The sequence below is a fragment of the Neolamprologus multifasciatus genome, chromosome 18 (assembly GCF_963576455.1).
Source record: "Neolamprologus multifasciatus chromosome 18, fNeoMul1.2, whole genome shotgun sequence".
NCBI lineage: Eukaryota > Metazoa > Chordata > Actinopteri > Cichliformes > Cichlidae > Neolamprologus > Neolamprologus multifasciatus.
Window position 1 is genome coordinate 22,562,968 of NC_140456.1, and position 27,580 is coordinate 22,590,547.

The 27,580-nt window shown below is 39.3% G+C and overlaps 2 protein-coding genes across 4 annotated transcripts; one reads left to right on the forward strand and one right to left on the reverse strand.

Annotated features, from left to right (window-relative positions):
• The first annotated feature begins 645 nt into the window (after positions 1–645).
• LOC146497914 (alpha/beta hydrolase domain-containing protein 17A-like) lies at positions 646–10,608 on the forward strand. Of its 2 annotated transcripts, XM_085142026.1 has the most exons (6): positions 709–843; positions 1,541–1,626; positions 2,373–2,860; positions 3,025–3,219; positions 4,297–4,476; positions 5,300–10,608. In XM_085142026.1, the coding sequence occupies exons 3-6, from the start codon at positions 2,376–2,378 to the stop codon at positions 5,523–5,525; spliced, it is 1,086 nt and encodes a 361-aa protein (XP_084998152.1). In that variant the 5' UTR covers positions 709–843; positions 1,541–1,626; positions 2,373–2,375; the 3' UTR covers positions 5,526–10,608. The 2 variants fall into 2 exon arrangements, with proteins under 2 accessions (XP_084998153.1, XP_084998152.1); XM_085142027.1 differs by lacking the exon at positions 1,541–1,626 and having other exon boundaries at positions 646–843.
• LOC146497915 (GRAM domain-containing protein 2A-like) lies at positions 10,370–19,621 on the reverse strand. 2 transcript variants are annotated; one of them, XM_085142029.1, is made up of 13 exons: positions 19,105–19,617; positions 18,338–18,481; positions 18,159–18,201; positions 17,508–17,577; positions 17,151–17,254; positions 16,736–16,822; positions 15,272–15,343; positions 15,106–15,165; positions 14,910–15,000; positions 14,707–14,763; positions 14,524–14,605; positions 11,747–11,857; positions 10,370–11,008 (listed from the first exon to the last, which is right to left on the reverse strand). In XM_085142029.1, exons 1-13 carry the CDS (start codon positions 19,143–19,145, stop codon positions 10,993–10,995), a joined length of 978 nt encoding a protein of 325 aa, XP_084998155.1. In that variant the 5' UTR covers positions 19,146–19,617; the 3' UTR covers positions 10,370–10,992. The 2 variants fall into 2 exon arrangements, with proteins under 2 accessions (XP_084998155.1, XP_084998156.1); XM_085142030.1 differs by having other exon boundaries at positions 10,370–11,857; positions 19,105–19,621.
• Positions 19,622–27,580: the final 7,959 nt, after the last annotated feature.

Here is a 27,580-nt window from a genome sequence, read left to right on the forward strand (position 1 = left end):
AATTGGGCATAATGCGAAGAGTGGGTTGAGAGGGTTATTAGTGTGAGTGGTGAGTGCTAAGAATGCAGTGGATCTGAGAGCTTGGGATGGGGGTGCAAATAATTGTGGAGGCAGTAAACAAAGACAAGATTTTGCATTCAGAAAGCTAGGACTTCCTAAAAACTAAGAATAAATAAAATAAATGATATCTAGTTGGTCTCATTTTGTTTTGTTTTTACTCCATGTTATTGACATAATAGAGCGTGCACACACACACACACACACGCACATAAATCCATTCTGCTGCATAATAAGCACCTTCAAGCTCGACACAGCTGCATTTTGCAGTACTTCTGGGCTTATAATTAAGATTTTAAATGCAGCATATTTACTACTGATTGAGTATTTTGTTAAAATTTTGAAGAACTTTGTAAACCCCTCCACCTATTTTGTCCTCTGTAATTACACTGGTGTTACCCATATAACTGACACTATATAGAAAAGATTAACAGTGTGCAATAATAAACAATGATATATAAAATGATAACTAAATGTCACTGTTTAAATTTACTTACGGACAATATCCATTAAAAAAATAATTTTCAAGATAATAAATGATTGCTATCACATTATAATAAAGCTTTAAAAGGGATTACGTTCTTACGTCACTTCCGGTTGTCGTAAGACAGTAGTAGAAAAAAAAATCTGTTTGCCATGAATATCAGCTAGCTAGCCACCGACAGCTGTTAGTACGCTTGAGTAAAATCATCCATGTCAAGGCAAAAGAGGGAATATCGAAGTCTTGTGCTGCTTCTGTGTACAAATAGGGGCACACCTTCCTGCCTCCAAGCCTACTGTGAATCGGTAAGCAGCTCGCATTTAGGATACCTTGCTAGCGAGCTAGCCGCCGCTAGCTGCTTGCCTCGCTAACGCTAAGTGATGATCTATTCGACTCGGAGCTGATATTAACGTGTGCACCGGCTAGTGTGCAGCAGCAGCGTGGCCCTTATCTAGCTCATCGGTCGCATGCATTGCTATGCCAGCAGTCTGCTGCAGTTATACAGCCAACATCGATGGCTAACACCAGAGGTTATTATCGTTAACCATGTAGCTACCGTTAGCATATCGCTCTGTGTGACTGTCTGCTGAGGGGGTGTTGAATTTAAGCACTCTTGTCCACCCGTTTCAAGGGTATCTAAATAACCTTAATCTCCCCCTGAGAATTTAGGAGCTATAGTCCACACCTGAAGTTAAATATTTCATATTTACTTAAGATTATGGGACGTGTGCAATGATGTCAACAACAGCAGACAAATAATGGGTTGTCACATACTTTCCACAAGCTGATCTCATCCTCATACGATTCCAGGAAGCTATTGACTTTTATAATTGTATATGACCTAAATGTAATCCAAAGCAGCGGCGCTTGTTTTAGACTGAGACTCATAAAGCGGCCACGCCTTTGTAACTGTATATTGCAATGTATAATTTTGTCGTGTTGCGCGACGCAAAACCATTTTAACCATTTCTTTCTTTCTTCATTTTCTTCCTAAAAAAAAAGATCCAGCTGGCTCAGTGACAAGACCAGAGGACGTTGGCACCATTGTGTGCCAGTAGATTTCAAGATACTGGGATTTTTGAATCCAGGTATGCCCATAACAGGACATAGCAGGGTTTCCCCAAGGCAGCTGGTTAGCAGAGGTGGTTAAACTAATTTGTGTGTAGCCATCCATCCAAAACCGAATTTTTTATTCACTTTGACAAAACACTCTTCACCAATCCGTCTGTTTAAATTAACTTATAGTTCTTTTGGCATCACATCTCATCTTCAGTGTAGTTACCAGATGGCAGTTTAAATCTTTGCCTCACTGATTAAATATTTTGCCTTTGCTGAATGATGTGATACCACTACTCTTCTCATAAGCTAAATCATCTATCCATCCATCTTTTGCTTATCCAAATTAAGGTTGGTGGGGTGTGGGTGGCTGGAGCTAGTCCTGATAAGAGGCAGGGTACACCCTGGACAGGTTACCAATTTTTGCAGGGTTATTGCATAGAGACAGAACAACCATTCGCTAATCACTAATTAATCTAACCCCATTCATGACTTTGGCGTGTGGGAGGAAGCTGGAGTACCCGGAGAACCCACAAAGAATAGAAATAACATGTAAAGGAAAGACAACAGTTCTAACAACTGCACCATCGTAGCATTGTAAGCTTAATTAGCCAAACAATAATAAATATGTAAAAAAGTATTTTTTTAAACAAAGAAAGAAACTGTGGGAAACCCTGTTGTGAACTAGTGGTTAAAGGCTTTGCTTGTAGCATGTTGTTTTTGTTCTGTTTTTCCTGACTCCTAATTATTCTGTCTGCTATATCTGTATTTCCACCAGAAGATGAACGGTCTGTCCATACGAGAGCTATGCTGCCTCTTCTGCTGCCCCCCCTGCCCAAGCCGCATTGCAGCTAAACTGGCTTTCCTCCCCCCAGAGCCCACCTATGCTCTTCTCCCTGACCCAGATCCAGTTTCTGGGACTGGAGCGGCATCTGGGTCCACGTCTGCGACTGGTCTCCCTTCTCTCGGAGCCCCTGGACTGCGCTCTCGGCTCAGCACTGCTAGCGGAGGTGACAGAGGAGGAGGCGGCGGCGGCGGTGGTGTTGGAGGTGGTGGCGGTGGAGGAGGAGGAGGTGGTGGTAGCAGCAGTGGCAGTGGTGGTGGCAGCAGTGTTGGGAGTGAGGGCAGGTGGAAGCTGCATCTCACAGAGAGAGCAGAGTTCCAGTATTCACAGAGAGAGCTGGACGTGACGGATGTATTTCTGACCAGATCTAGCCGAGGAAACAGGGTTGGATGCATGTACATTCGCTGTGCCCCAAATGCCAGGTGAGAGACACAGCAGCACCTGGAAACCATGAGACATTTTTTGGATCACAACCTTGTGTGTCTGTATTTAGAATGCAGTTGTTTGTGGGATTTCACACCAACCCTGGGCCACACAACTTGCTGCCTAACTTCCTTTTTTCCAATTTTTCTGCTTTGTCCCTCAGGTTCACTGTTCTGTTTTCCCACGGTAATGCAGTAGACCTGGGCCAGATGAGCAGTTTCTACATCGGATTAGGGACCCGCATCAACTGCAACATCTTCTCTTATGATTACTCAGGCTACGGCGTTAGCACTGGCAAGCCTTCTGAGAAGAACTTATATGCTGACATTGATGCTGCCTGGCACGCCCTGCGCTCAAGGTAAGAAGGCCCAAATTCAGTCCTTGGTGGGTCCAAACCTAATGGGCAGCAAGCATGAAATGCCATTTAAGTTTTTAAGGGCCACTTACATCACTGACTGGTAACTTTTTGAAAAAAACAAAACAAAACCCAAATAAAGAAAATAAACCATTTGGCTGGCTCATGAAAGCTTTTTCCCTGCTGACCACAGTGGCTTCTCTCTGTCATTCAGCCAGTGTAGTCACAGCTAAACAGTGGCTCGCAGTCAAACAGTAGGATGACATACTGTGCTCTACGTGAAGTGGTGCATCTAATATTCTTCTTTCTTATTTGTCCCTCTTGTTTATCTGCTGCCATCATGGTTAATGAGCCTAATGTTGGTAGAAAATTAACATTTCCAGATGGCACCGCAGAGGAAGCTGAACAAATAAAACAAGATTCTGGTTTATTTCAACATTTTATTTTTGTGTTTTTCATTGTGGCTTATGCCTCGTATGTTTGTGCTTTTCAACAAGTTTTCCCCCAAACTTTTTTACATGCATGAATCCCTTTTGTTTTTATTTATTTTTTTTCTTGTTCACGCGAATCGTTTTCTTTTCTTTCACCATCCTGCCAGCTGGCCTAATCACCCTGCCAACTGTGCAAACTGTGAGTGTAACTAGCAATTACAGCAAACAGTAAACAGATTAACTACTGTAACTCAAGCTTATGTGTGCAAGCATAAAAAAAAAAAAACGCTTTAACTTTGCACAACGGTTCTCTCTTTAATATTCAGGTGTGGAAGAAAACTGTTCAGAGCATGAGTCTGAAAATTAGCGTTTATCTGGACATGAGAAGTTTCACAGTTGTACACTGTGCTCAACATATTTCTGTGTTCAGTGTTTGCACTTGTATAGCATTTGTTAGCCTGAGGTAATGTGGTTCCTCTTCACCCACTCTCACACCTGATGGCGACTGTGCGGCCATCAGGACAAACTTGCAGTCAGTGTTTTGTCTTGTGGAGGAGCTGGGAATCAAACCACCAACTCTCTGATTAGGGGACAGCCTGTGTCACTTGTTGCCAAAATTTATTGTGAAACGTGAATTTTTGTGTCTCAGGTACGGCATCAGCCCTGAGAATATCATCCTGTACGGACAGAGCATCGGCACGGTGCCTACAGTCGATTTGGCATCGCGGTTTGAGTGTGCTGCTGTGGTCCTCCACTCTCCTCTCACCTCCGGCATGAGGGTTGCCTTCCCCGACACTAAGAAAACATATTGCTTTGATGCTTTTCCAAAGTAAGTTCACTTCCCAAGACTGCAAACCCGAAGACTGTCGATTTAATTACTTGGAAGTCGTTTAGAATTAAGTGAATTATTACAGTTTAATTAAGTGAAAAGGAAACATGACTAGCATTTCAGTTCTTTTCTGAAGCAGAATTAGTCCATCTGTATGTTCTAACTTCTTAACAGTGTTGATTGTTGCAATAGAGCGATAGTTTGAGACATCATTTTTTAAATTCAATTCATCTAAAAGGTACAGAGCATGTGTTAATGAACATATCGATATAAATATGCCTGGATTAGCCACAAAGCTACTTTTATATATAGTCCCTTGCAGGATATTAATACTTTATTTCTAAATGGTGATGTATAGCAGTGTGATGTGGTCTGTTGAAGATATTTTCATAGACTTGATAGGACTGCTTTATGGAAAAAGCAGATGCACAGGGTTTTTTTTTATTTATTATTTTGTTAATGTTCATTTTAAATCCTCGTACTTGCTCATTGCTCTGTAAATGTTTTTTTTAAATGAAAGATTGGAAAATTGTACTGTTTTATAACCAAATCGAATGATACAGAGCTTAACCATGTTTCGATTGTTGCTGAAATTATTAGCATTTAGATTCCAGTGAAACCTTCAGAATGACCACATGCTGTTCTTTGTTACAGAAGAAATTAAAAATCTTATAGAAGCACCGGTTTCAAATGCAGATCTTCAAAAAAAAGAGATTAGATGTAAAATCAATCTGCATACCATAAGACGTGCTGAGACAAATGCATTACAATGGGACAGAGAAATTGATTCCGTTCTCTGCATTTTCTGTAAATATTCTTCCAGCATCGAGAAGGTGTCAAAGATCCCATCTCCAGTGCTTATCATTCACGGTACAGAGGACGAGGTGATCGACTTCTCCCACGGCCTGGCTCTGTTCGAGCGCTGTCCCAAGGCCGTGGAGCCGCTCTGGGTGGAGGGAGCGGGCCACAACGACATTGAGCTTTACAGTCAGTACCTGGAGAGGCTACGACGCTTTATTAACCAGGACCTGGCTGCACAGCATGCCTGAGAAACACACAGCCTCTCTGTGTTTGTATGAATGAGACTGTGTGTGTGTATTTGTGAATACGTGTGTGCGTGGGGGGTGGGGGAGGGATATAGGCATGTTTGCATAAAAATATGGGTGAAGGGAGGGGGGGCTCTAAAGGGGATGTGTGATTTTTGGTCACATCTGTGTGTCTTGAAGCAGCACACCTTCAGGTTAAACACAAACACAAACTATGTTCTGTTTCCTGTTTTAAAGGTTAGAACATTTTTAATAAGGATAGATGACACTACAGTAGATAAAGAAACAACCTCACAGATGCAGTTTTTAATGAGGGAAGAGTTTGATTTGCAGCTTTAAAATGTCTTCACCTGGTTGACGGTGTGCGTTGTCGCAAAAAAAAGGCATACAGATGTAATGGTGAAGTGTCTGGTGGTGAATGTGTGTGCTAACACTGTGAGTGTTGCTTGTATAGTCATACTTCCATGGACCTGTGACACCTGAATAATGTGTTCACACGTTTGTGTGTGGGTGAGCGCTGATAGAAATGAAGGACATCCTGATGACTTGGACATCTGAGAGTGGAGGAGGCTTATGGAGATTTATCAGATATTGGTGTTTTTTTTGTTTGTTTTCTGTGTCTGTATGTATGAAGAATACCTCCACAGCTTGACCAGTTCTCTCTCCTGTGGACAAATACTGGTCGAGCACGTGCACCCTTCCTCCTCCCCTCCTTGTTTACTGTTAATGAACATCCATCTGACTGCCAGGGCATTTACCAAGTTGTTGTCCAGCAAACACTACCTTCCTCCTCTTTTGTGTGGTTTTGGGGGTCCATCTCCTGTCCTTTGGTGTCAGTTATGGTGGAAATGCAAGGGACAAGCCTGGAGTACTGTCACAGTGTTATGGCTGTTAGGTGTCTCATACATTTCTTTTTTTATTTTGTCTCCAAAAAGATCAAAGAATGGCGAGCCTCCCTGTTATTTCCCGGCTGTTACGTTTGACTGTCTGCAGAATTGCAGCTACATGCCACAGGGAACTATTTTAATTTCTTTTTTTTTATGTATAGTTTGACATTTTTCATACCAGGAATTAATAAGTGGTTGAAATGGAAATAAGCCTGTCAGAAGGCACATTAACAGTACTGCTATAGAAAAGCAGGTCTACTCAGTATTTCTCACATCGCATTGATGTGATTGGCTCTTAACAGAAATCTGTTAGGTATCCCATCAGGTACTAATGAATGACGTTAAGAGGTTGGAGTGCATGGGTTTGGCAAGATTTAAGGAAAGGTTCGGCAATTTGGGACACACATACAATTGTTCCAGAAGGTGACTGCACCCAGAAAAGAAGTTGTCCAGCCTGTAACACCCCATAAAACAACTGCATGTCACATACAAAGGGTTATATAGTAAGGTTTATAGTGGCTGCTGAGTGGATTTTGTCACCTTTGCTTAGAGCCAGGCTGGCTTCCCCTCCACTTTTCCAGTCTTACTTGTAAGCTGGAAATTGCTGGTTGTCGCTTCACATATATATACACAGGTGTGTCATTCATCTCATGTGACTTCCAGCAACAACAACGACAAAAAAAAAGAAGCAAATATGCACATTTAGCAGATGTCAGATTGTACATTTTAAGCCTGGAGTGCAGCTGTTGAGAAGGTTGTGAATAATTGTAGTTTCTTCTGGTGAATTGTGGAGATTGATGCTCTGGTTGGATTCAGAGGCTCTAAAGGAATAAGGAGACAAAATAGCTGCTCGTTTCCCCCTAACCTATAAGATGTTATGTTCATTTTATTCTGAATTACCGTGCTTCGTTAGAAGTGTACTGAGAATTTGTAGTCTTACAGCACAAGTTGATTTCAATGTCTTGTTACCGTAGCACTCATCACCAGGGTTAGTCAGCCTCCGCACATTTTTTTTGTAGCGTGTTTTTGTTGTTGTTTTATTTCTCGTCATGATTGTAATGTGTTTGTTTTAGAATGGGCCATGGGTTGTTTCAGAACCACGCATGTTAATGGTAAAGGCTAACAGTGCGATTGGATCAGGTTGCCGTGAAGGGAGATCATGTCTACTAGCTCTGGTTTAACCTCCGTGGCCCTAAATGTACAGGAGCTCTTTTATGGGTGGCAGCACGCTTCATGTGTGACACAAGCCATATTTGAGCCTCTCACTGTTGGTGTGGTGCAGGTTCCACCACACACACAGACACACACACACACATACACACACCTTTGCACATCATCACACACATACACACACCCGCACACACACATACTGTCTCATACAGTATATTTACACATTTATATATATCAGATCAAGCATGACGAAAGCAGGTCTTAAGTTCAGCACTATTGTACAAAGTATCCAAAGTGTAATAAGGGTATAAAATGTAAGTTTCTGTGTCTTCTTCATTACTATAGAGTGTGTTCTAAAGGCCAGCATCAAAGATACAAGAGTCCTGTTTGGACTAACAGGCCCTGAAAAAAAGCATGAGAAGGTGCCTACTGCACAGCAGACCCGCCGGTGTCAGTGGTAGCAGCTGCGTTTTGTCAAAGGGAACATTTACTGAACTAGCACTGATCTGATTACTTCATTTTGGGAGTACCAGTGGGGCTTGGTAAGCAGCGGAGCAGAATTACTGAACACCACTCAACTTCCTGTTAATTGTTTTTAATCTGGGGAATATTCCCGGTTTCATCTTGTGTGTTGTTTTTTTTTTTCTTTTTAATTTTCTGTCTGATATTTGAATAACGGAAAACTGCTTCCTTCTCGAACCAGAGATCTGAACTGTCGGATGAATTTGAGAGTTATTTATTTCCTCTCTCGTTCTAGAAGTAAACAGTGTTTTTCGTTGACAGGTCGAGTTATCAGGGAATCCTCTGTATCCACATCTCACTCATGGGGTCAAAGAAACTGTGTGGAAACCTACCGTTTTATTGATGCACCACTATAGTTGATGTACATTGTATCCTCTGGCCTTGAATGTTTATTGATGTGGTGGGGGTTCGCGGGTGGGGTGGGGCGGGGGTAACAGTGGGGGAAAAACCGAAACTGTATGCATGTCTGTTGTGTTTTGCGGAGCAAATGAGGGGGTGGTTCATTATCTATCGTGTAGTCTGTGGGAGGGTAAAGCTGAACTCACGGCATTGAAACATTGAAGCGCTTTTTAAAAATGAAAAAAAAAAAATGGGACATTTGAATTTTTTTATCGCTGATACTAACTGATGTGTTGTTGAGTTTTGTGCTAGAGTGGGGCAGTGGCAGGCGGGCGGGTGGGTGGGGCTAGATAATATTAGTGGACTGTTTATATGGTTACTGTACTTACCTATTCTATTCTTTGTATTATGATTTGTAATTTTATGTTGCTTTTTTTGAACTGAGAATATGATGTAATGAAATTAATTCATGGGACTGAATCTTGACCTTTTTATGGACAACAAAATAAAATCACTTATTTACAAAAAGATACAATTGGTATGGTTGATTTTAGACAGTCATTGCATTTTTCCAAAGTCAATAAGTTAATAGGTTGGAGTACAAGACCTGAGAGGCAGCGTTTGAAAAATTACAGTACATATTGACATAAGGATTTGAAAAACATGTAGAGCTTTAAATAAAAATAGCATGTAATATAATTTAAATTGCATTTACACTTTATCTAAAACTTATGTACCTAAATATAGTTTGACATATATAAGGTACTGTGCAAGAGTCTCGAGCTGTCCCACAGTTCTTTATATTTTGCTTCCAAGCAGTCAGACTCTCATTTAACCTTTTCTTGAGAAATAATTCTCCAGGCTTTCTCAAAGTCTTTGGATGTTTTCAGTCTGGCCCTTGTCCCTGACCATTTTCAATTTGTTCCCATTTCCTTATCTCTAAGAAAATGCCAACAATAACACAGTTTAACTAGCATAAAATAGTTTTTTGGGGGGTACAAGGTGATTCTCAAAGAACGATTAGCCAAAAATCACAGCATATCTCTGCATGGTGTGCAGTGTGCTTTTAAAGATTTGTAGGAAACTGACACGTGTCAGGCCTAAAAAAAAAAATCTATTGATGAACAGTTTATGAAACTCTGCCCTTAATAAACAGCAGAGAGTTGACACAGGACCTGATCAGAAATGGTCTCAGTGGAAGGATGGCTGTCAAGAAGCTGTTCTTAATGAAGGGAAATGGAGAAAAGGCTGAGTTATGGCAAATTACATGCAGAAAATGCATTTTAGAAAGTGTCTGATTGCTACAGCATCGTTTTGCAGCCCAACAATGATCCCAAACGCACTACCATTGCAGGAAAAGCAAACCTGTACAGAAAAACAAACAATGAAACACTATCAGTCATGGATTGGCCTCAACATTATTGAAGCAGTGCAGGAACATCTTGACAGAACAAAACAAAAGGCAGCCAATATCCAAAGAAGAGCTTTGAATGTCCTTCAAGAAGCCTGGAGAGCTATTCCTGAAGACTACTTAAATTAATTACAAGAAAGCTGCCTGTGTTGAAGAATAAAGGTGATCATAACAAATATCGATTTTAACCCTTGTTAGAATTCTGTCGTTGCCTTTCCATTTATATTTGCAAATTTAAATAAATTGCACAAACTTTCCATTTTCCTGCCAAAATAGAACGAAACAAAAGGTGGTTGGAGACTTTTGCACAGTACTGTGTGCTACATACAATTTATGAAGGGTTGGGCATGAGTCATGGAGCAGTCACTGGCCAAAATGTGCACAAGCCCTGTATGAAATAAGTTCAGCAACATTTAATGATGGGACTAATGAACCACTCACTGACTGTGTTTAAATATCAGAGCCTCAAGTCGGTGTGAAAGTGCAGTGAGTGCAACTGAAACAAATCTCGTCATCTCTCGTCTGTGTTTAATGGAAGCGACTGCCCCCTGCTGGCTCATTGTTGTCATTACCAGCCTTCTTCTAAAGCATGCCTACGGATTCCAGCAGTTCATGAGCACAATATGGGGCCCTAAATGAATTCTTTAACATCAATTTAAATCAAGTAACAAATTGCTTTATTTATACTCTTCTTCATCTTCAGTTTGTTGTCAATGTTGCAGATTGTGTTGATTCCAGGAAAAAAAAAGAAGAAAAAGGACAGCCAACTACTGCTAGCTGAGCTCAGCCGTTTATCAGCCAGCAAATAAACATGGCTTCAACAGACTGCCTCCATATGGCTCCATGCAGGAGAGCCTCCCCTCACTTTCTGATCAGTCAGCAGAGAATCAATGTGCTCCTAACAGAAAATATTGTCCTCCATCAGTCATCCATGTAGTTCACCACATGTGGTCTCGATTCAGACGCACCAACAGCATCTTCACGCTGACCTCCGCCCTATGTAGAACATCGCGCTACCACAGGAGCTCCATGTCTACTCAGTTTGTGTGCAATACTGAACATTTCTTTGGACAAACAACAGTAGAACAATGGTACAGTATGTACAAAAAGGATCATAGCAGCCAAAGATCTCAGCCAACAGCTATGTTTCCTGGTACCTGGTTAAAATAAAACAAGGAGCAAGCATGAGACAGAGAGCAGTGGTGGGGCATGTACTAATCTTTTAACAAAGTAAAGTGGCAATCTTACTATATGAAAATGCAAATGAAACTCCCATGTGCTTGAAATGGTATGTAATAAAAAATACTGAAAATGTAAAAACAAAGTCTTTAACTGCTTCAGGTTGACTCTAATTATAGATGCAAGCTGCTTAAAGTGGAGGTAATTTGAACTTAAAATGCGAGGTAGCTCAGCATCTAATTATGCCTCGTACGGCGTAATGACATGTTTTCCATGCAAAAATCGACATCTAAACACAGCCTCACAAAATCAGAGCAAAAATAAAAAAGCTGAATATTTTCCTCTAAAATTTTAGAGGACATGTATCGATACATTTTGAGTATTTTGCCCATGTAACTTATTACATCCATTCCCATTACTAAAACAATTTAACTACAATGAGATTCAGGCGTATTTTCCAGCCTGTTGCAAAGCATCATTTCACTGCCTACGGTTTAAAAGGCGTAATCCTGAGTGGGTGTGATTCTCCTTGGAAGTCTATTCTTTTCCTTGTGTTATTGTTAAGAACCAGTAAAACTGCTCTGCTCATGTCTGATCTGATCTCCTAGTAAAAGTCTCCAAAACCGGTTTGAGACATCTCACTTTTTTTTCCCCGTTCCTCAACAGATTTCTTTTTGTGGCTTCCCCTTTGCGTGCGCGTGCATGTGTCTACTCACTCTCTGTGATGTGAAGACCAGTCAGTCAAAGCTCCCAAAGAGTTCAGCTGCTCCTGCAGCGCTAAAATCCTTAGCCCGATGTATCCGGACACCAACAGGAGCAACACCAGCCTACAAACACCCACAGTAAAGTCTTGAATGTGTGTTGTGCAGGAAGAACTACAGCCTGAGAGTCTAGGACGAGTACATGTTGTACAGGACTAACAGCAGGATATCAGAGACTTGGATCTGTGTGCAGCCTTGATAACATTTCCACAACCAAGGTTTAGTTATTTGTCTTTCCTGGAGAGTTTGCAGCCATTCCAGTAAATCAGCATGAGAAAAAAAGCATGCCAAGATCCAGTAGATGTGTGAGTGCTTTTGCAGTTTTATACCTCAAAAACATGGATTTTGGTCTGCTGAAAAATTCTACATAAAGCAAAAGCTCATGGTCCTTTTTTCCCTTCAAACCTTCAGCGTGTTGTCATGGACCCTGGGTTTTGTGTTTTTATGTGATTTCTTCTGATTTTGAGAAGTGATTCATGTTTAATTATTTATAGTTTCCTGCTTTTACCCCCTGAAAGTTGATTCTGTTCATCTGGACGTAACCTTTTCAGTGGGAGAAACATTTCGTCACTCATCCAAGTGACGTCTTCAGTCTCCGCTGACTGCAGGTTTCCCCAACCACTGATCAAAGACCTTGAGCAGTGGTTGCTGATCAGTGGTCATTGTGCAAATGTACTGTTTATAAGATTGGGGAAACCTGCTGAGAGTACAGGAGTCACTTGGATGAGCAACGAAATGTTTCTCCCACCAAAAATGTTACGTCCAGATGAACAGAATCAACTTTTTTGGATTTCCTTACCTGGATGATTGAGCATGCGTCAAGAAATCTTTTCCCTTTAGTTCCTAGTTGACCTAGATGACCTAGATGACCTCGGACTAATTAGTTCCTTTTTTGTGTTCCCATCCTGTTCCTTCAGTCTTGTCTGTATGTTTGTCTTTTTGTTTCACTTTAATCTGATCTCCCCATACAGTTGTGTCTCTTGTTTCCTGTTGTATTTTGCTTATCTTATTTCTCTGTGTCATGTTTCACGTTTTACTTCCTTTGTCTTGTTTTCTTGATTAGTTTCAGCTGCCCTCCCACCTGTTTCCACTCCCCTCATTATTATAGTTAACTAAATACGAATGAAATATTCTGGGTTTTATTATCTGTTAGTTCGGTAAAATCTTTAATATGGCTTTCCTGATGAGACGTTGATTGATGCCTTTATTGAGAAAAGACTGTGAGGGAACTGTTTTCAAAACGATCTGTGTCTTTATTGTAATACCTGCACTGATTTCCCTAAATCTCGCCGCTGGCATATGTCACTCATACTAGATAAAACTGAAATAAACTGAAATAAAAACAAAAAGTCAAAACCAAAGAAAAATAAAAGCTAATTAGAAAATGTGAACGTATAATAGCTCTGGTTGGAGTCCCTGGATGTTGTGTTTCCTTACCCTGTGTTGTCCCTAAAGATCTTTTTGCACTCTTGTGTATTACTAGCAGTGTTGGTCAAGTTACTTGAAAAAAGTAATCAGTAACTAATTACTGATTACTTCCCCGAAAAAGTGATCCCGTTACTTTACTGATGACTTATTTTCAAAAGTAATTAATTACTTAGTTACTTTTTTAAAAACACAATTTACAACCTGAATAGGTGATAAAGTGATAGATCTTTCAGCCCAATTCTACTTTTTCTACATAATCCATCATACAAAATGTAATCAAATGGAAAAGTCCCTTTTTAAAACTTGTTTTATTAGTCTTAACCTTTTAACTTTAGGCATCAAGCAAAAATTAAAATATATGCAACATTCTCTGACTGGAAGAAATTTGTTTAACATTTAAACTTATTTTCTGCACATTCAAGCACATAAAATAATTTTTTTTGTGTGTTAACACTCACTCTTTCAAATAGATGCAAGTAAAACACAGCAGAAAATAAATCAAATCAAAGACTAGCGGTCCTGTTGCTCTATTTTCACCTGTAAAGCAGGAGTAGGGTAGGCGGAGGTTTACCCTGGTGCAGGTGTGCCGCAGCGGTCAGTGGAAGAATCCGCGAGTTTCTCTGTGAGTTTCCCATTATGTTGTAGCGCACTCGGTGATTGCTTGGAAGTTTAGGGGGGTTTTTTTCGCTGTAAAAAGAAGTTTTCCTCCCACGCACAACGGACACTAATGTTTTTGTCACTTTTTATGGAATCAAACTCAAAGTAAGGTCAGTACTTCCACGCTTTAAACGCTGCACGCTCATACTCTCTCCCGCACTCGTTATATTATCCATTGTTGCTCTGCACACAGCTGTTGTCACGAACGTCGCACTCGCTTACGTCACTGTCATGAGACATTCTCGCAAAAAATCACGGTTTTAGTAACGCAGTAACGCAGCGTTCCTACGGGAAAGTAACGGTAATCTAATTACCGTTTTTGCAATAGTAATACCTTACTTTACTCGTTACTTAAAAAAAGTAATCGGATTACAGTAACGCGTTACAGTAATGCGTCTCTGATTATCAGCGATAAAGCCGATTTTTGAATTTATTCCTGTTTCCCTGAGTCCAGCGTTCAGGTCCACAATCCGCCTTCCACATAGTCGGTCTATAACACAGAAGCCAGTTTAAATTTCTAATCTCCTTCCACATCGTTATTGTTCCGATGACCCTAATGGTACATCACTTTTTCTTCCTTCTACAAAGAAACTGCTTACTACAGATTTCAAGCAGTATTTATCTATGAATCTGACAACTATACTCACAACACCATGTAGATGTGGAAGACAACACTGAGAGTCTTAATTTCTGGCAGTTGTGCAATGAACCTCCAAATCCACAGTCCAGCTGACATAGACCAAAAAAAATAAAAATAAATTAATACTTGTTCTATAATCACACAACTCTGTATGGCCGCAACATGTGTGTGTTTGTATTTGAATACACACCTCTGTCTTCTTCATCTATTACGCTGTTTTGACGAGTGGAGTTGTCTGTGCTGGGGCCTGAAAAGACATTAAGACAAGTAAGCTCAGCAATTAAACCCCTTAATGTAATTATTTCAAATAGAAAAGTGAACTTTAACAGTTAAAGTCAAAATCATTAAGCGGTGATGATCACCCATCAGTGCTCTTTAGTGTCTTTCCTTTACCTTCACTGGACGTCTGAAGAAAGCTGGTATCAAGAGAGTCACTGCTTGGAAAATCTATACGGTCGTTTAAACTGGAAAAACTGGAGAATTGCTGACAAAGAGAGAGATGCCATAAGATAATTTATCACTACGCAGTATGGCGAGATAGTCGCTAAGCTGCTACAAGATTCCTGCAGCTGCTGAGTGTCAGACCTACCGGATTGTGAGCTTCGTTCTCTGCAACAGCCAGATGAGGGCTGCTGTTTACAGCCTCTGCCTGTTCGAAAAAAATGAAAAACAAGTTGAGAAAAAAACAACAGCTCGTGTTAGTCTGAGAAATGATGCCTGCACCTGCATGTGTGTCCGGGGAGCAGCAGCAGTACCTGCGCATATGAGCACACACTTTGGAGGAGTTTGTAACACTTCTCACGGTTCCTCAAAGACACAAACGAGTACTGAGGGAGAGAAAACAAACAAGCAGAGGAAAGGCTTAAATCTGGAACTCCTTAAACTCAGTGTTTCCCCAGAAAGTTAATCTGCAATGTCGGCTCGACAAGCTGTCAGGCTCACTGCAGGAGGCCCGATCACAGTTAACACACTGTCCATCATTTCCTTTTACCAGCTGCTAAACCAACTGGTACATTTGTGTCAAGTCAAGAATGAACACTTATTTTTGGAGATCTCGTCATTTGTAAATAAATGAATGCTACCAGATTGTTTATAGTCGATGCTACATTGTGCTGCTGGTTTCTAAATGAATTTTGCGCGTAGACAGTCGACAAAGTAAAACACATATTAAGCGACACATAATACACATTATAAAAGGTAAAAACTACACAACAAGCAGTCTGAGAAAACAAATGTCCACCAAGGCAGCTCACTCACTGAGCAGCGTTTACTTTTAAGGGAATAATATAGATTTTTCTGTACATTCATCTTGTTTTCTTTGTTCTTTTTAAACATACTTTAAGAATTTTGTAGTGAAGACTTCTGTTAATTGGCCTGTTGCAACCTATTTTAATTATTTTCATTGTTTTTTTATTTATTTGGAAATACCACATGTGTAATATTTGTTTTATTGTTTAGTAAAATTCATTTACCCATTAATTACCAAATATAAAGTGAAAAAAGTTTTGTATTTAAACGGTTATAACCTGTTATTCTAATGTACGTAAGAAAGTCATAATAAAATTATGTCCTTGGTGGATGTAAGCCAAATTTTAAACGACTGTTAGCATGACCTCAGTCTACACCTCTACAGAGTTTGATCAGAGTTAATTCAGAATTTTTTGAGCTATCGTGTTTACAGACAGAATGACATGCACGCATGCAAAATGCTAACACAAGCATAACCTGTATGGTGGAGGTAACCAAAACCTCCCGATCATCCATGCTTACATGAATCAACTTAGCTGAACTCAAAAGTATCCAGTTAAAAAATTATGTTTTCAGTTTTTTGAGGCCCTGCGATAAACTGGCGACCTGCTTGAGGTATACCCCGCCTCTCGCCCTGTGGTAGCTGGGATAGGCTCCTGCACCCCCCGCGACCCTGATAAGGATAAGTGGAAGAAAAGGGGTGGATGGAGTTCTTTGAGTTGTAGGTAAGAAGTTCAACAATAAAGAAAGGTTTCTGCTTTCACAACTATAATTCCCTTTAGATGTAAACTTCATCATTGAGGCCAGAAACCCTGAGAGGGTTCCCCGTGATACTGAGCACCAAAGCAGCCAGCTTATTAGAGAGCAACTTAAGTTTCTGATAGCTTTTGACTTAAATACTTAACCGCAGAACTACACTTTACATCTGTAATGCAAAGATTCAACTGCTACTTTTAAAGGTGTGTGCTGACCTTCTCTTCAGCTGTTTGTATAGAAAACATAGACAGGGCTGAGCCATGTTTCTTCACATCCTTTATGCTGGAAACAGGAATCACCACCTGCAATGTATGAATGGTAATGAGTGTGGTTTTCTTTAGAAACTTACAGATCTCATTACAGTAAAATGACATGCCAAACATTCACAAAGTGAAACAAGCAGAAACAAACCCCAGAGCAAGTTGATGTGTCATTCTCTCTTCAGGCATGATAAATGCTAAAAATCCAAGTGAAATACCAGGATTTGGACTAGTAATGCTGACTGCTCCTCTGTATCTTTATCTAGAAAATCCAAATGATCTCCCTTTGATTGTAATTTTGCAGCTGGGAAAGTCCAAGTACTGCAGCTCCTGCCATCACATTTCAGTGTGTGGCGTAAGCTTGGGTTACCTTAGTGTCTTTGAGCAGCACCGATGAGTAGAAACACACATGGTTCTGAGAAACAAAGAGTTTTCCGTGATACAGCACTTCCTTCTGCAGGGAACACGTGAAAGCTGCAACAGATACACACAGTTTGAAGGCATTAGGTCACTGTTTCTAAGGTGATACCCACACAACACCATAGCCATGACTGCTGAAACATTTACTGAAGCGTTTCGGCCGTGCAGTCACCCCAGACCGCTTGGAAAACAAAGCATTAAGTGGCACTTCATCTGGCAGCAAAGACGTTGGGGACACTCTGCGATGCCATTTCCATAATCAATATTCGCAAATGAGTTACAACCTCTGGACCTCAGCTCAGCTCACCGTGTGCCAGGCTGTCCCACACAGGAATCTCTGGAAACAGCTTGTTGAAGCTTTTATTGTACTTGAAGTACTGCAGGGAATAAAGAAACAAAAGGTTTTCCATTCAGACTTGTTTCAGATACAGAAGAAGTAGAATCAGGTTTGTTAACTGACTTGAGACCTGCACTCAGCATCAGTATACTAACTTTTGAGCTGCCAAGCTTGTCATCAAACATTTACTTATTTAAACCCTCCAGCAGTTAGAATTTGCTTAGTCTCTGGATACCTGGTAAATGGTCAATAATCAGCCTGCATTGAACTCGTGGCTCTAAATTGTCGACTTCCTCATTCATGTAGTTGATAACCATGTGTATCTGATGTGACATTGTAAAGCTTTCCCACCTGGGATGTCCGAAAATGCTACGAGAAACTAGCTTGAAACCCAGCTCTGAAGCAAGAAGATAAATAACAACCTAAAGGTAACCACAAAGCCCCTTAAATCCAAGTAGAGCGTCATATTCAGGAAGGTTTCTTGGATTCACTTTGTCACATTGCTTTCATGTTGGAACATAATGCATTGCCACTGTAAAAACATGATTCATGGCCAGCTCAGTTCCTGTGCTGTGAATAAAAGGGAACAAGAAGGAGCAGGGTAAAGGGAAGCGGGCTTACGTGATCATCTGATCGCTGAAGATTCTCTGCTATGGTCTGCTCTCTGATGACACAAAGGCACAATAGTAACACAAATGAGATAAGGATGTTTTCAGGGAGATATCTGACAGTCTGTGCAGCTTTAACATTTTAAACAATCCAATACTTAGTAAATACTTAGTGATGAAGGAAGACTCTACCTCAGGGCCATGTTGGAGTCAAGGCTGTGATTTAGTTGCCCCCCCAGGTGTACTGCGTCCAGCATCGTGCTCTGTTTATTTTTCTTTGTACTAGATGTAAAACTGCTTCTTCTCGTGCCAAAAATATCACCTCCTTCCACGATACTGTCCCAAGAGACCGGGATATAAATGTCAGACTGATGATCCAGCTTTTATATCACCCACAGACACAGAACACCAAAAAGGTAATCAAATCACAGCAAAATAGAAATGAATGCATTTCTTCCTGATGGATGGATGCCAGCTCCTGCATGCTGATGGGGAAAATGTTACAATCTTCAGCTATTTTGTTTGCATCAGTCACATAATGACTTTTCACAGAGATGAATGGAGCTCATCAACAGGTACAAGAAAGATCTGTTCGCCATCAAAGCACTCTTGAACATTAACAAGGTACAAGAAAATAATATGCTGTTCCTACACTGTCTTCCAAGTCCTTGAGCAGCCTTTTAAGCACCAGCTGTGCCAACTTTCTGACTGTCTGCCTCTCAGACTGGTGGTTAGTCTGCTGTCTCTGGGCAACTGACTTGGCTCTCCGGAGGATGGTTTCAATTTTGCAAAAGCAGCCACCACAAAGCCCGAGCACAATGAAAAACTGTACTCTACAGCTGGTATTTAGAGTCGCTTTTTGTTTTTACACTGTACGCTTAAAAAGTCAATATCACTGTCAACAAATAAAACATGTACATTAGGCACAAAGGAGGAAATGTGATAAGATAAATACTCACCCAGAGCTGTCCAGTGAAAATTTCCTGTTTCTCAGAGTCATGATGGAACATAAACAATTCCGGCTTGCGCACACACAAAGTCATACACTCGAATACATAGTGTAACTGTATAACTTTATGTCTGTAATCCACGATTTGCTTCTCTTGTATTTCCTGGAAATGACTCTAAATCACCAAGGGCCAGGTGAACACAGGTGAGAAAAAAAAACAAAGGACAAAGAAGCCTCCTGACGGCTGCCTTTTAATGTTAACCAATTAGCTGTGAGAGGTGGAGCTTTGCATAACAAAACCAATCAGTGAAGGAAGGAGGAAAATCTACACTGATGCAGAGTTTGCTTCTCATAGGAAGATCTTTCTATGGGTGGCACTGTCTACGTTCACCCTTTGACTTAGAGACACACCTTCTAGACCCACACGCATCAGCACACACAATGAGAAGGTATGCAGAGACAACCGTCATGAGATTTAGATATGACAGTAACATTGTTGTCTGTCATGCAAAACCTTCAGCCTGCATAGATTAATATCACATGGAAAGAATGGCTGACACACAGCAGAGGATAGCGTGACATGACATATTTTTATGTATATATTGCATCACTGTACCGACAGTAACTTTAAAAAGATACTGCCAACCGCCAGTGCTACCACTTTTGAAATCCTACGATGCTTACTTTTTGTGTTATTGCATTTACAGGATTTTCCCAAAAAATGGACTTCTGAACTTTAGGACACTGAGATTCAAACTTGTCTGAGATTTTAGTAGATACGCCTATGGTATCAATTTGAAAATCTTACACTGCCACGTTCTCCAGTTATTGCAATCACCATATTTTCTGAAAACCTGCCCCTTTTTTAAAAATTCTTTTTTATCATCAACAATTTTTATTTATTTCATTTTAAACTTCAATAACAGAACTTAAGGATAAATACATAAATAAATAGTTTAAAAAACAATCAAACAAAAACAAAACAACAACAAAAAACAAAAACCAAAACAAAGGGAAGTTATCCTATTCTTTCTTCGCACACCAATCCCCACACCACCACTCTGTCATTACTCCTCTGTTCTTCAAGTTACAGAAAGCCAGCTTGTAAAGGGGGACCAAATACAATCATATTGATGCAATTTGTCTAATAAACCATAAGTCACTTTTTTGTAAGACGCCAACTTAGCCATTGTCTTTAGCCACTCTTCATAGGGAGGGGGGTTCTTTTTCCGCCAATGTCTTAGCAGGACCTGTTTGGCCGTAGTAAGAGCCAAAATAATCCATCTTTTTGTATAACTGGAAAAATCTGCATCAGAAAGTTCTGTGGTTATACCAAGTATGGACAGTTTTGGTGAGATACCAAATCTCCTTTTTAGAACACTGAAAATTACCTCCATTAAATTTTCCCACCAATCCCGAAGTGCCGAACAGCTCCATAAGATATGTAAAATCAAAGCATTTTGACCATCACATCTCCAACATTCGTCCGTAGAGGCCAGGTTCCATTTATACAATTGTTGCGGTGTTCGATGCCACCTATGGATTATCTTAAGTTGAATAAATCTACTGCCTGTTTCTTTATACATAGTATTAACATTTTGAAAACATGAATCCCATTCAACTGAAGATATGTCCAATGCCATGTCCTGGGCCCAGTAGCCCTTAACTTTAAGGAGAGGGTCAGCTGACCGTTCTTGCAATAAGTGATAAATCTTAGAGGTAATGCCTTTACCCAAGGGTGATCTTGAGAGCACGACTTCCACAGGGCTGCCCACAGGACAACTCAAGGGGGTTCCCAGCCACTTCGATAATGAACTATGTATTTGGACATATCTCCAGAATTGATTACGCTGCAACTTATATAACTCCACAATTTTATCAAAGCTTAAAAAACATTTAGTCCCACAGTCAAATAAATCTGATACATTAAGGATGCCTGCTTTACGTCACGGTAACCAGTCAACTGATGTCCCTCCAATTAAAATTCTTTTATTCCCCCATAAGGTGGCCGAAGGTGATTTAATAAAGTCCCAGCGACCTGCCCTATGTAATTTACACCACAATGTCTTCGCATTTGCAATTATAGGATGGGTAGTTTTATGACTGGTATCAAACAGTCAAGGAGAAATACCGCCATTAACTTCCATCTCTATATGGGACCAGATGGGTTTAACTGGTGCAGTAGGTAACCAAGCTCTAAGTTGTTTCACGTTCATCACCCAATAATACCATTGGAAATTAGGCAATGAAAAACCTCCTTGTTTTGCACTCGCTTGAAGTTTTCTAATACTTAAACGATGCGGTGAGCTACCCCAAAGAAACTGCCGGATCAAAAAGTCAATCTTTGAAATACTTATCTGGAATGTGTAATGGAATATTAGATAAAATATTAAAGATCATGGGTGCAGTCATCATCTTAATACAACTAATTTTACCCCATATTGTGAGACGCACTCTGGACCATCTACCAAATTACATTTTTATTCTTTCAAACATTGGCTCCATATTTGCTCGAACCATCTTAGTGTAATCCGAGGTAATTTGTATCCCCAAATACCTCAAACCATTCATGGACGTCCGAAACTCCCACTGTTTAAATAAAGTATGAGGGCAGTGTCCTGACATAGGCATTGCCTCTGATTTATCCCAGTTGACGCGATACCCTGAAAGCAGCGTAAAGCTTTCTATACATTCTAATAGGACTGGAATTGACTTCCCAGGCTGGGTCATAAGTAACAACATATCATCTGCATATAATAGAAGCTTATGTTGACTATTACCCATTGAAATTCCAAATATATTTACATTATTTCTCAGTTTTTGTGCCAAAGGCTCTATAGCAATTACAAAAAGACCGGGGCTAAGGGGACAGCCTTGTCTTGTGGATCTCTGTAAAAGGAATAGGTCTGATATGAGCCCATTCGTCAATGCTCACACTGAAGGCAAATCATATAATATCTTTATCCACCTAATAAAATTGTCACCAAAACCAAACTTTCCTAATGTCTTAAACAGATAATCCCACTCAACACAATCAAAAGCTTTTGCAGCATCCAGCAATAGGGCCACTGTTGGATATACTGAATCATATACATAATTTTGCAAATTAACCAACCGCCTAATATTATGTGAACCATAGCGGTTTGGAACAAAACCAGATTGATCTGCATGAATTATTTTCGCCATTACTACTTTTAATCGACCCGCTAAGACCTTTGCCAAGATTTTTTGGTCAGAATTCAGCAAAGATATGGGGCGGTAACCACTTGGGTCTAAAGGGTCTTTCCCAGTTTTAAGAATAAATGTTATAAGTCCAGAGTGCATTGACTGAGGTAATGAGCCTACTTTGAACGCATCATTATAAACATCGAGCAACAGGGGACTTAACATATCCTCAAATGCTCTATAGAAATCCAATGGTAACCCATCTAATCCTGGAGCTTTATTAAGTGGCATACTGTTAATTGCACGGGTAATCTCCTCCACTGTAATTGGAGCATATATAATCTGCTGGTCAGTAGTAGAAAGCTGTGGCAGTTTTAAATCAGTAAAACCTGCCCTTTAACCTTAAGGCCAAGGTGTGCAAGGTGTCCAAAACTTGTTTTTGGTAAGAGAATTTTGAAAAATGTGAAAATCCTAGGTAACTTTCTTTTTGAATTATTGCATTCAGAAGATTTTCAGAAAAGAGATTTGAAGATTTTTAGTCGATGCACCCATTGTATAAATACCGCAAAAATCTCCAGGCCTATCTACATTAAAGTGTTATTGGCCTTACTTTTTTGTTTTTCTTTCTCAAACTCGATTCAAACATAATCTTCAGAAAGTCATGTCTCCTTTCCTATAACATACCTGCAACTTAGGCAAAGTTAAGGAAAATCCATAATATGATCCAAAAAGGCCCAAAAAGCACAGTGTACTATATGTAACATGAAGAAATACTGTATGATTTTCCACAAAATTACACAGTGCTCAAAATGACTATATTACTTTGTATAATTAGTGTCTCCTTTCCTGTAAAATACCCAGTTTAGATACAACTTAAAATTAGTTATGCACAACTTAAATTTACTTACTGCATAATTATTTCCTTGTTTCTTGTAAAAATCGGACTTGTTCCAGTGTACCCACCTTTTAAATATAAGGTACGTATAATTACCAGGGAGTTATACCAGGTAGTTAAATGGAAGACATGATTATAAAGTGTTACCAAATCATTTGGTCTTGAAGTAATGAAAAAGTAGAATTGCTGATGCTTGCTAACTTTTCCTTAAGAGTCTAAAAGAAAAAGCTCAACACTTTAATTAGTAATTTACAGCACAGGACTGTGGGTGATTTATGAATGTTGTTGCTGAAGGTGATTTAAAGACTGCAAAAGCTGAAGCTAGCGCCTTTTTCCTGTTGTACATGATTCATTTGCTGTGTGTTTAATTTATATCGTTGTGTTTAGTTCATTAGTTACTGCACACTGTTCTTCCAATGGCACAGTTGATTTCACTGCACATTATCTAATAGGATGACAAATAATTTTTTGATAAAAGTCATTTTGTACAGTTGTAAATAAAGTCCCTCTCTACCACCGTAACAGGTGACATTACACGTCTCCATTAATTTTCTAGCATATCCAAGTTAGGGTGCAGGGGGACCTGGGGCCAGAGGCAGACATATTGTATTTAAGTTGAATTTTCTTGAAATTAGCATTTATTTGAGTTTTATTTTTATGATAAATTTGTACTTTTACTCCCTACATTTTATCAGAAATGTTGGGTTTGTTTTTCCACAATAAATAAATAAATACAAACAAATTATATATATGTATGTAAAAGAAGCAAGGTGGCAGGTAATTTTTCTAATAGCTCAGCAAATCTGGGCAAACACGCAACCTGTTTGTGTACAAAGGTGAAGTTAAAAGTAAAGGTTCTGCTCCTGTAGTTCCCAGACAGAGAAAAGAATGTGAGATAAAATCACTCCGAGATGGAGAAAGATATCAGAAAGACAAAAGAGGAAGACGCAAGATTATTTTTAAACGTAAGCACTACTCATTTAGTTTTTTTTTACGGATATCGAAGCTACACAAGATTTGTTGCTGAAGTTATGTTGTTTATACGGTGAAACTGCAAAACAAATTGAAGTATACTAACGTATTATTTTTTAAAGACTGCATGAAAATTCCAGGCAGTTTAGCACAGGCGGAGGTACTGTGGCAAAGTTTACACTTATGCATTGTGTGAGACTTGTGCAGAGTGTCTATGGTGTTCATGGTCAGAGTTAGGTTACGTTTAGATTCACTCACTGAATTCCACCTGTATATTAGCTTTATACTGTCTGGAGGCTAAAAATCAGTTAGCTCATGCAACATCTTTCTTTCTTTTTTAAATTAATGTTATTCAAAAAGGGGCTGTGTACAGTATTATCAGTATTGCCATTTGATGCATTGTACCAGAGTTAGCTGATAGCTAATTTCTATGCATGATTACACGTACAATAGATCACCATAATAAAATATCATTAAAAAAATCTACTTTGTTCACATTGGAAATTACTGTAGCTGTTTCTAACTGTTTTTCTCCATCTGCCAAACCCCACTTTAACCTCTGGGTCTATTCATTTTTCTATTTTAGCTTTGGAGGGAAGGTCACCCATCTACAATGCAGGCAATAGCAAAAATAGTTCCTTTTTTAAGTTTCTCTGCTTGTGTTCTACGCAACAGATGTTCAAGCTGGGTGCATTCATTAGAATTCGATCTAAGTTGCATTAATATTAATGTGACATGAGGTTCAGATGGCTTGGCAAATAAATAAAAATAAACTTTTTCTTGTATACTTTCAGTACTTCTTTACTTTGACTTGAGTGAACAAGTTGATTCAGTTTTGCCTTTTTTTTTTTTAGAATTTTTAAGTCCATCTCACAGGGCTAATACCACACACACCTAAAGCCAATTTAAAATACCAAATTAAAGCAGCATGTCTCTGGAATATGGGACAAAAGTGGTGCAGACACAGAGAGAACTCACACAGAGAGGAGCCAAGCAGGAGGCTTCAGCTGCTGTTGGGAAATCGCACTAACCTCTGCACCCCGGTGCCATCTGCAGACCACCTTGCAAATGAATGAAATATTAGATTGTCAAAAACAACTGTGCTCTTCTGCATCGCGGCATATTTTTAAAATGCGAGAGGGGGAAAGCACAGGTGTAAATAATGAAGCAATGTTTTCTTAATGAGATGTTGTAATGAAACAGAGCCACAACCTCTGAGAACTGAAACAAAAGTGTCTGCTCTGACAGAGGATCTTAGGAAATCTCTTTGTTTTTGTATACGAGTTCAAAAATGAAAATAAAGTTTATACAGTTGCATTTTCTATTAATATGCAACACACTTTAGTATTTATTTCACCCACTTATGTACTGCATGTACATGCAGAATAATACTGAGTATTATGGAAGCAGTGAAGAAGTTCTTGCGGTAGAAGACTGTTTCTGTTATGAAGTATAAAATCAACTCAGGTTAAGGATCTTTGTTTGGTTTTCTTTTCCTTCCTCCTCCACTGAGCAGCCAGTTTGTTTTTTTTGATGATCAGATTTTCCTTAGTGATAAAAAGGTAAGCAAAGAAATTGTGTAAACATAAAGGTTTTAATTTTTTAATTTTTTTAACCTGTACAGTTTTTAAAATGTGCCGACAGAAAAACACTGTGTACAATTAATGTCAATCAGAGTGAAATTAAATTCAAGCATATGTGTTTAAATAATTCACATAATAGGAATTTTTCAGCCCTAACGCTGACACCATCACGGGTGCTTCACTGACTGCTGTGACTCGTCTGTAGGTGTGGAACCAACTGGGGCACAAAACCGTTTACAGGTAAATAATGTTGATTTTGTAACATTACCTGACGTGTTTTAACACATCTCATTAAGGACGTGCACCAGCTTGGAGTCATGAAAGCGCATGTGAACGTGCCTTTCATGGACAGAACAATGCATTTCTTGACTTTCCCTTTCTGTTCCTCTGTGCAACATTTAACAGCAGTGAGGTGTTGGCTTTTAGAGAGATTTTCGAGGAAATAGTAAGATAACTTACATTTTGCCCCGTCTGATAAGAAACAGTGTAAGATGCAGCAGCTGTTCATATCAGACCGATAACAGTCAGGAACAATGAGGATGGCAGGCAGATTTTGCCTTTAGTCTAGACGTCAGACAGCCTAGGACAGTCAGGTTCGTGAGCATTAGTGAACAGCAGTTGATAATCTCTTTGTGCATGGCATGTGCTTTGAAAACAGACCCTATCACTAATGCGACGAGCAACATTCCTGATGAAAGGAAAGTAGTCTGTCCAGCCCTGGTTCTCGTCACTAACTGCCATAAATTCTGGTTTGTTCAATCCATATTTTTGACAGGTGGCTTTAAATGGATGGGGTGAGGAATGAAAGACATTTTTTTTATGTGTAAATTTTTTTTATTTTTGACTATTTAGAAGAACTGGAGGTATCTTAAATATAATTTTTATGTTAAAAGTTTAATTTTAACTGAATAAAATTCCATTTAAAATACCTGAAACGCAGTTCTGTTCATTATTAGTCTGGTTTAAATTCCCAACAGACATATCAAAATCTCTATTTTTAACTATTTAACTGTTTGTGTTTAAATGGTCTTGTTACTGCACGTGACAGATTTGTGGCATCCATGTATTGTTTAAAATCATTAAGATCTGATTCTCAAACACTCCTGATCATTCTGAGGTCGGGGCTTCTCTTAAAAGCTCGTGCCTTTGCAGTCGTTACACTGAAACTCTGGAAAAACAAACATTTCTGTCAAACTTTTAGAAACTGCTGATTTCTGGAATGGTGATTGGACGATTGGTTGTTGTTAAGTTATTCCATGTAAACATTGTGAATGTGTGTGGCATACATTTTTCACAAACCTGAATATTCTTGTTATGTTAGTATAAAGCACTTTGGTTTTACATGTGCTATAGGAATAAAATTTACTTGCCTACTTAATTTTATCAAGTAAGAAACCTGTGATGTGACAACAGTTATAGATTTTTATAATGAACATCGTCACTACTGAGCTATAGAGATGATATATTAGATATAATGTAACTTGGGATATAACTTGGGATTATAACATTTCAAACTTGTCGCTGAGCTTAAATAGTCAAAAGTCAAAAAAATGTAATTGTTAATATTTAGAGTTAATCCTTTGAAAAAATTCATTAATAAACCTCGATACTGAAGATGTAGAGGTGGCCGAGGCTCAGGAACGAGGTAGGTAGACTAAAATTAAGAATATTGGTCAACGTCAAATTGTGCCTCATGCATTCATTATTATAGGTAAGATAAAGAGCTACATGAATACGTATCTGAATGCATGAATATTCTTTGTTTTGCTGAAAACCCTCTGAGTGGTTAGTAAGACTAGAAAGTGCATACACTTTATTGGGTTTACCTGCGCTTTAACGCAAACATCTAATCAGCCAATCACATGGCAGCA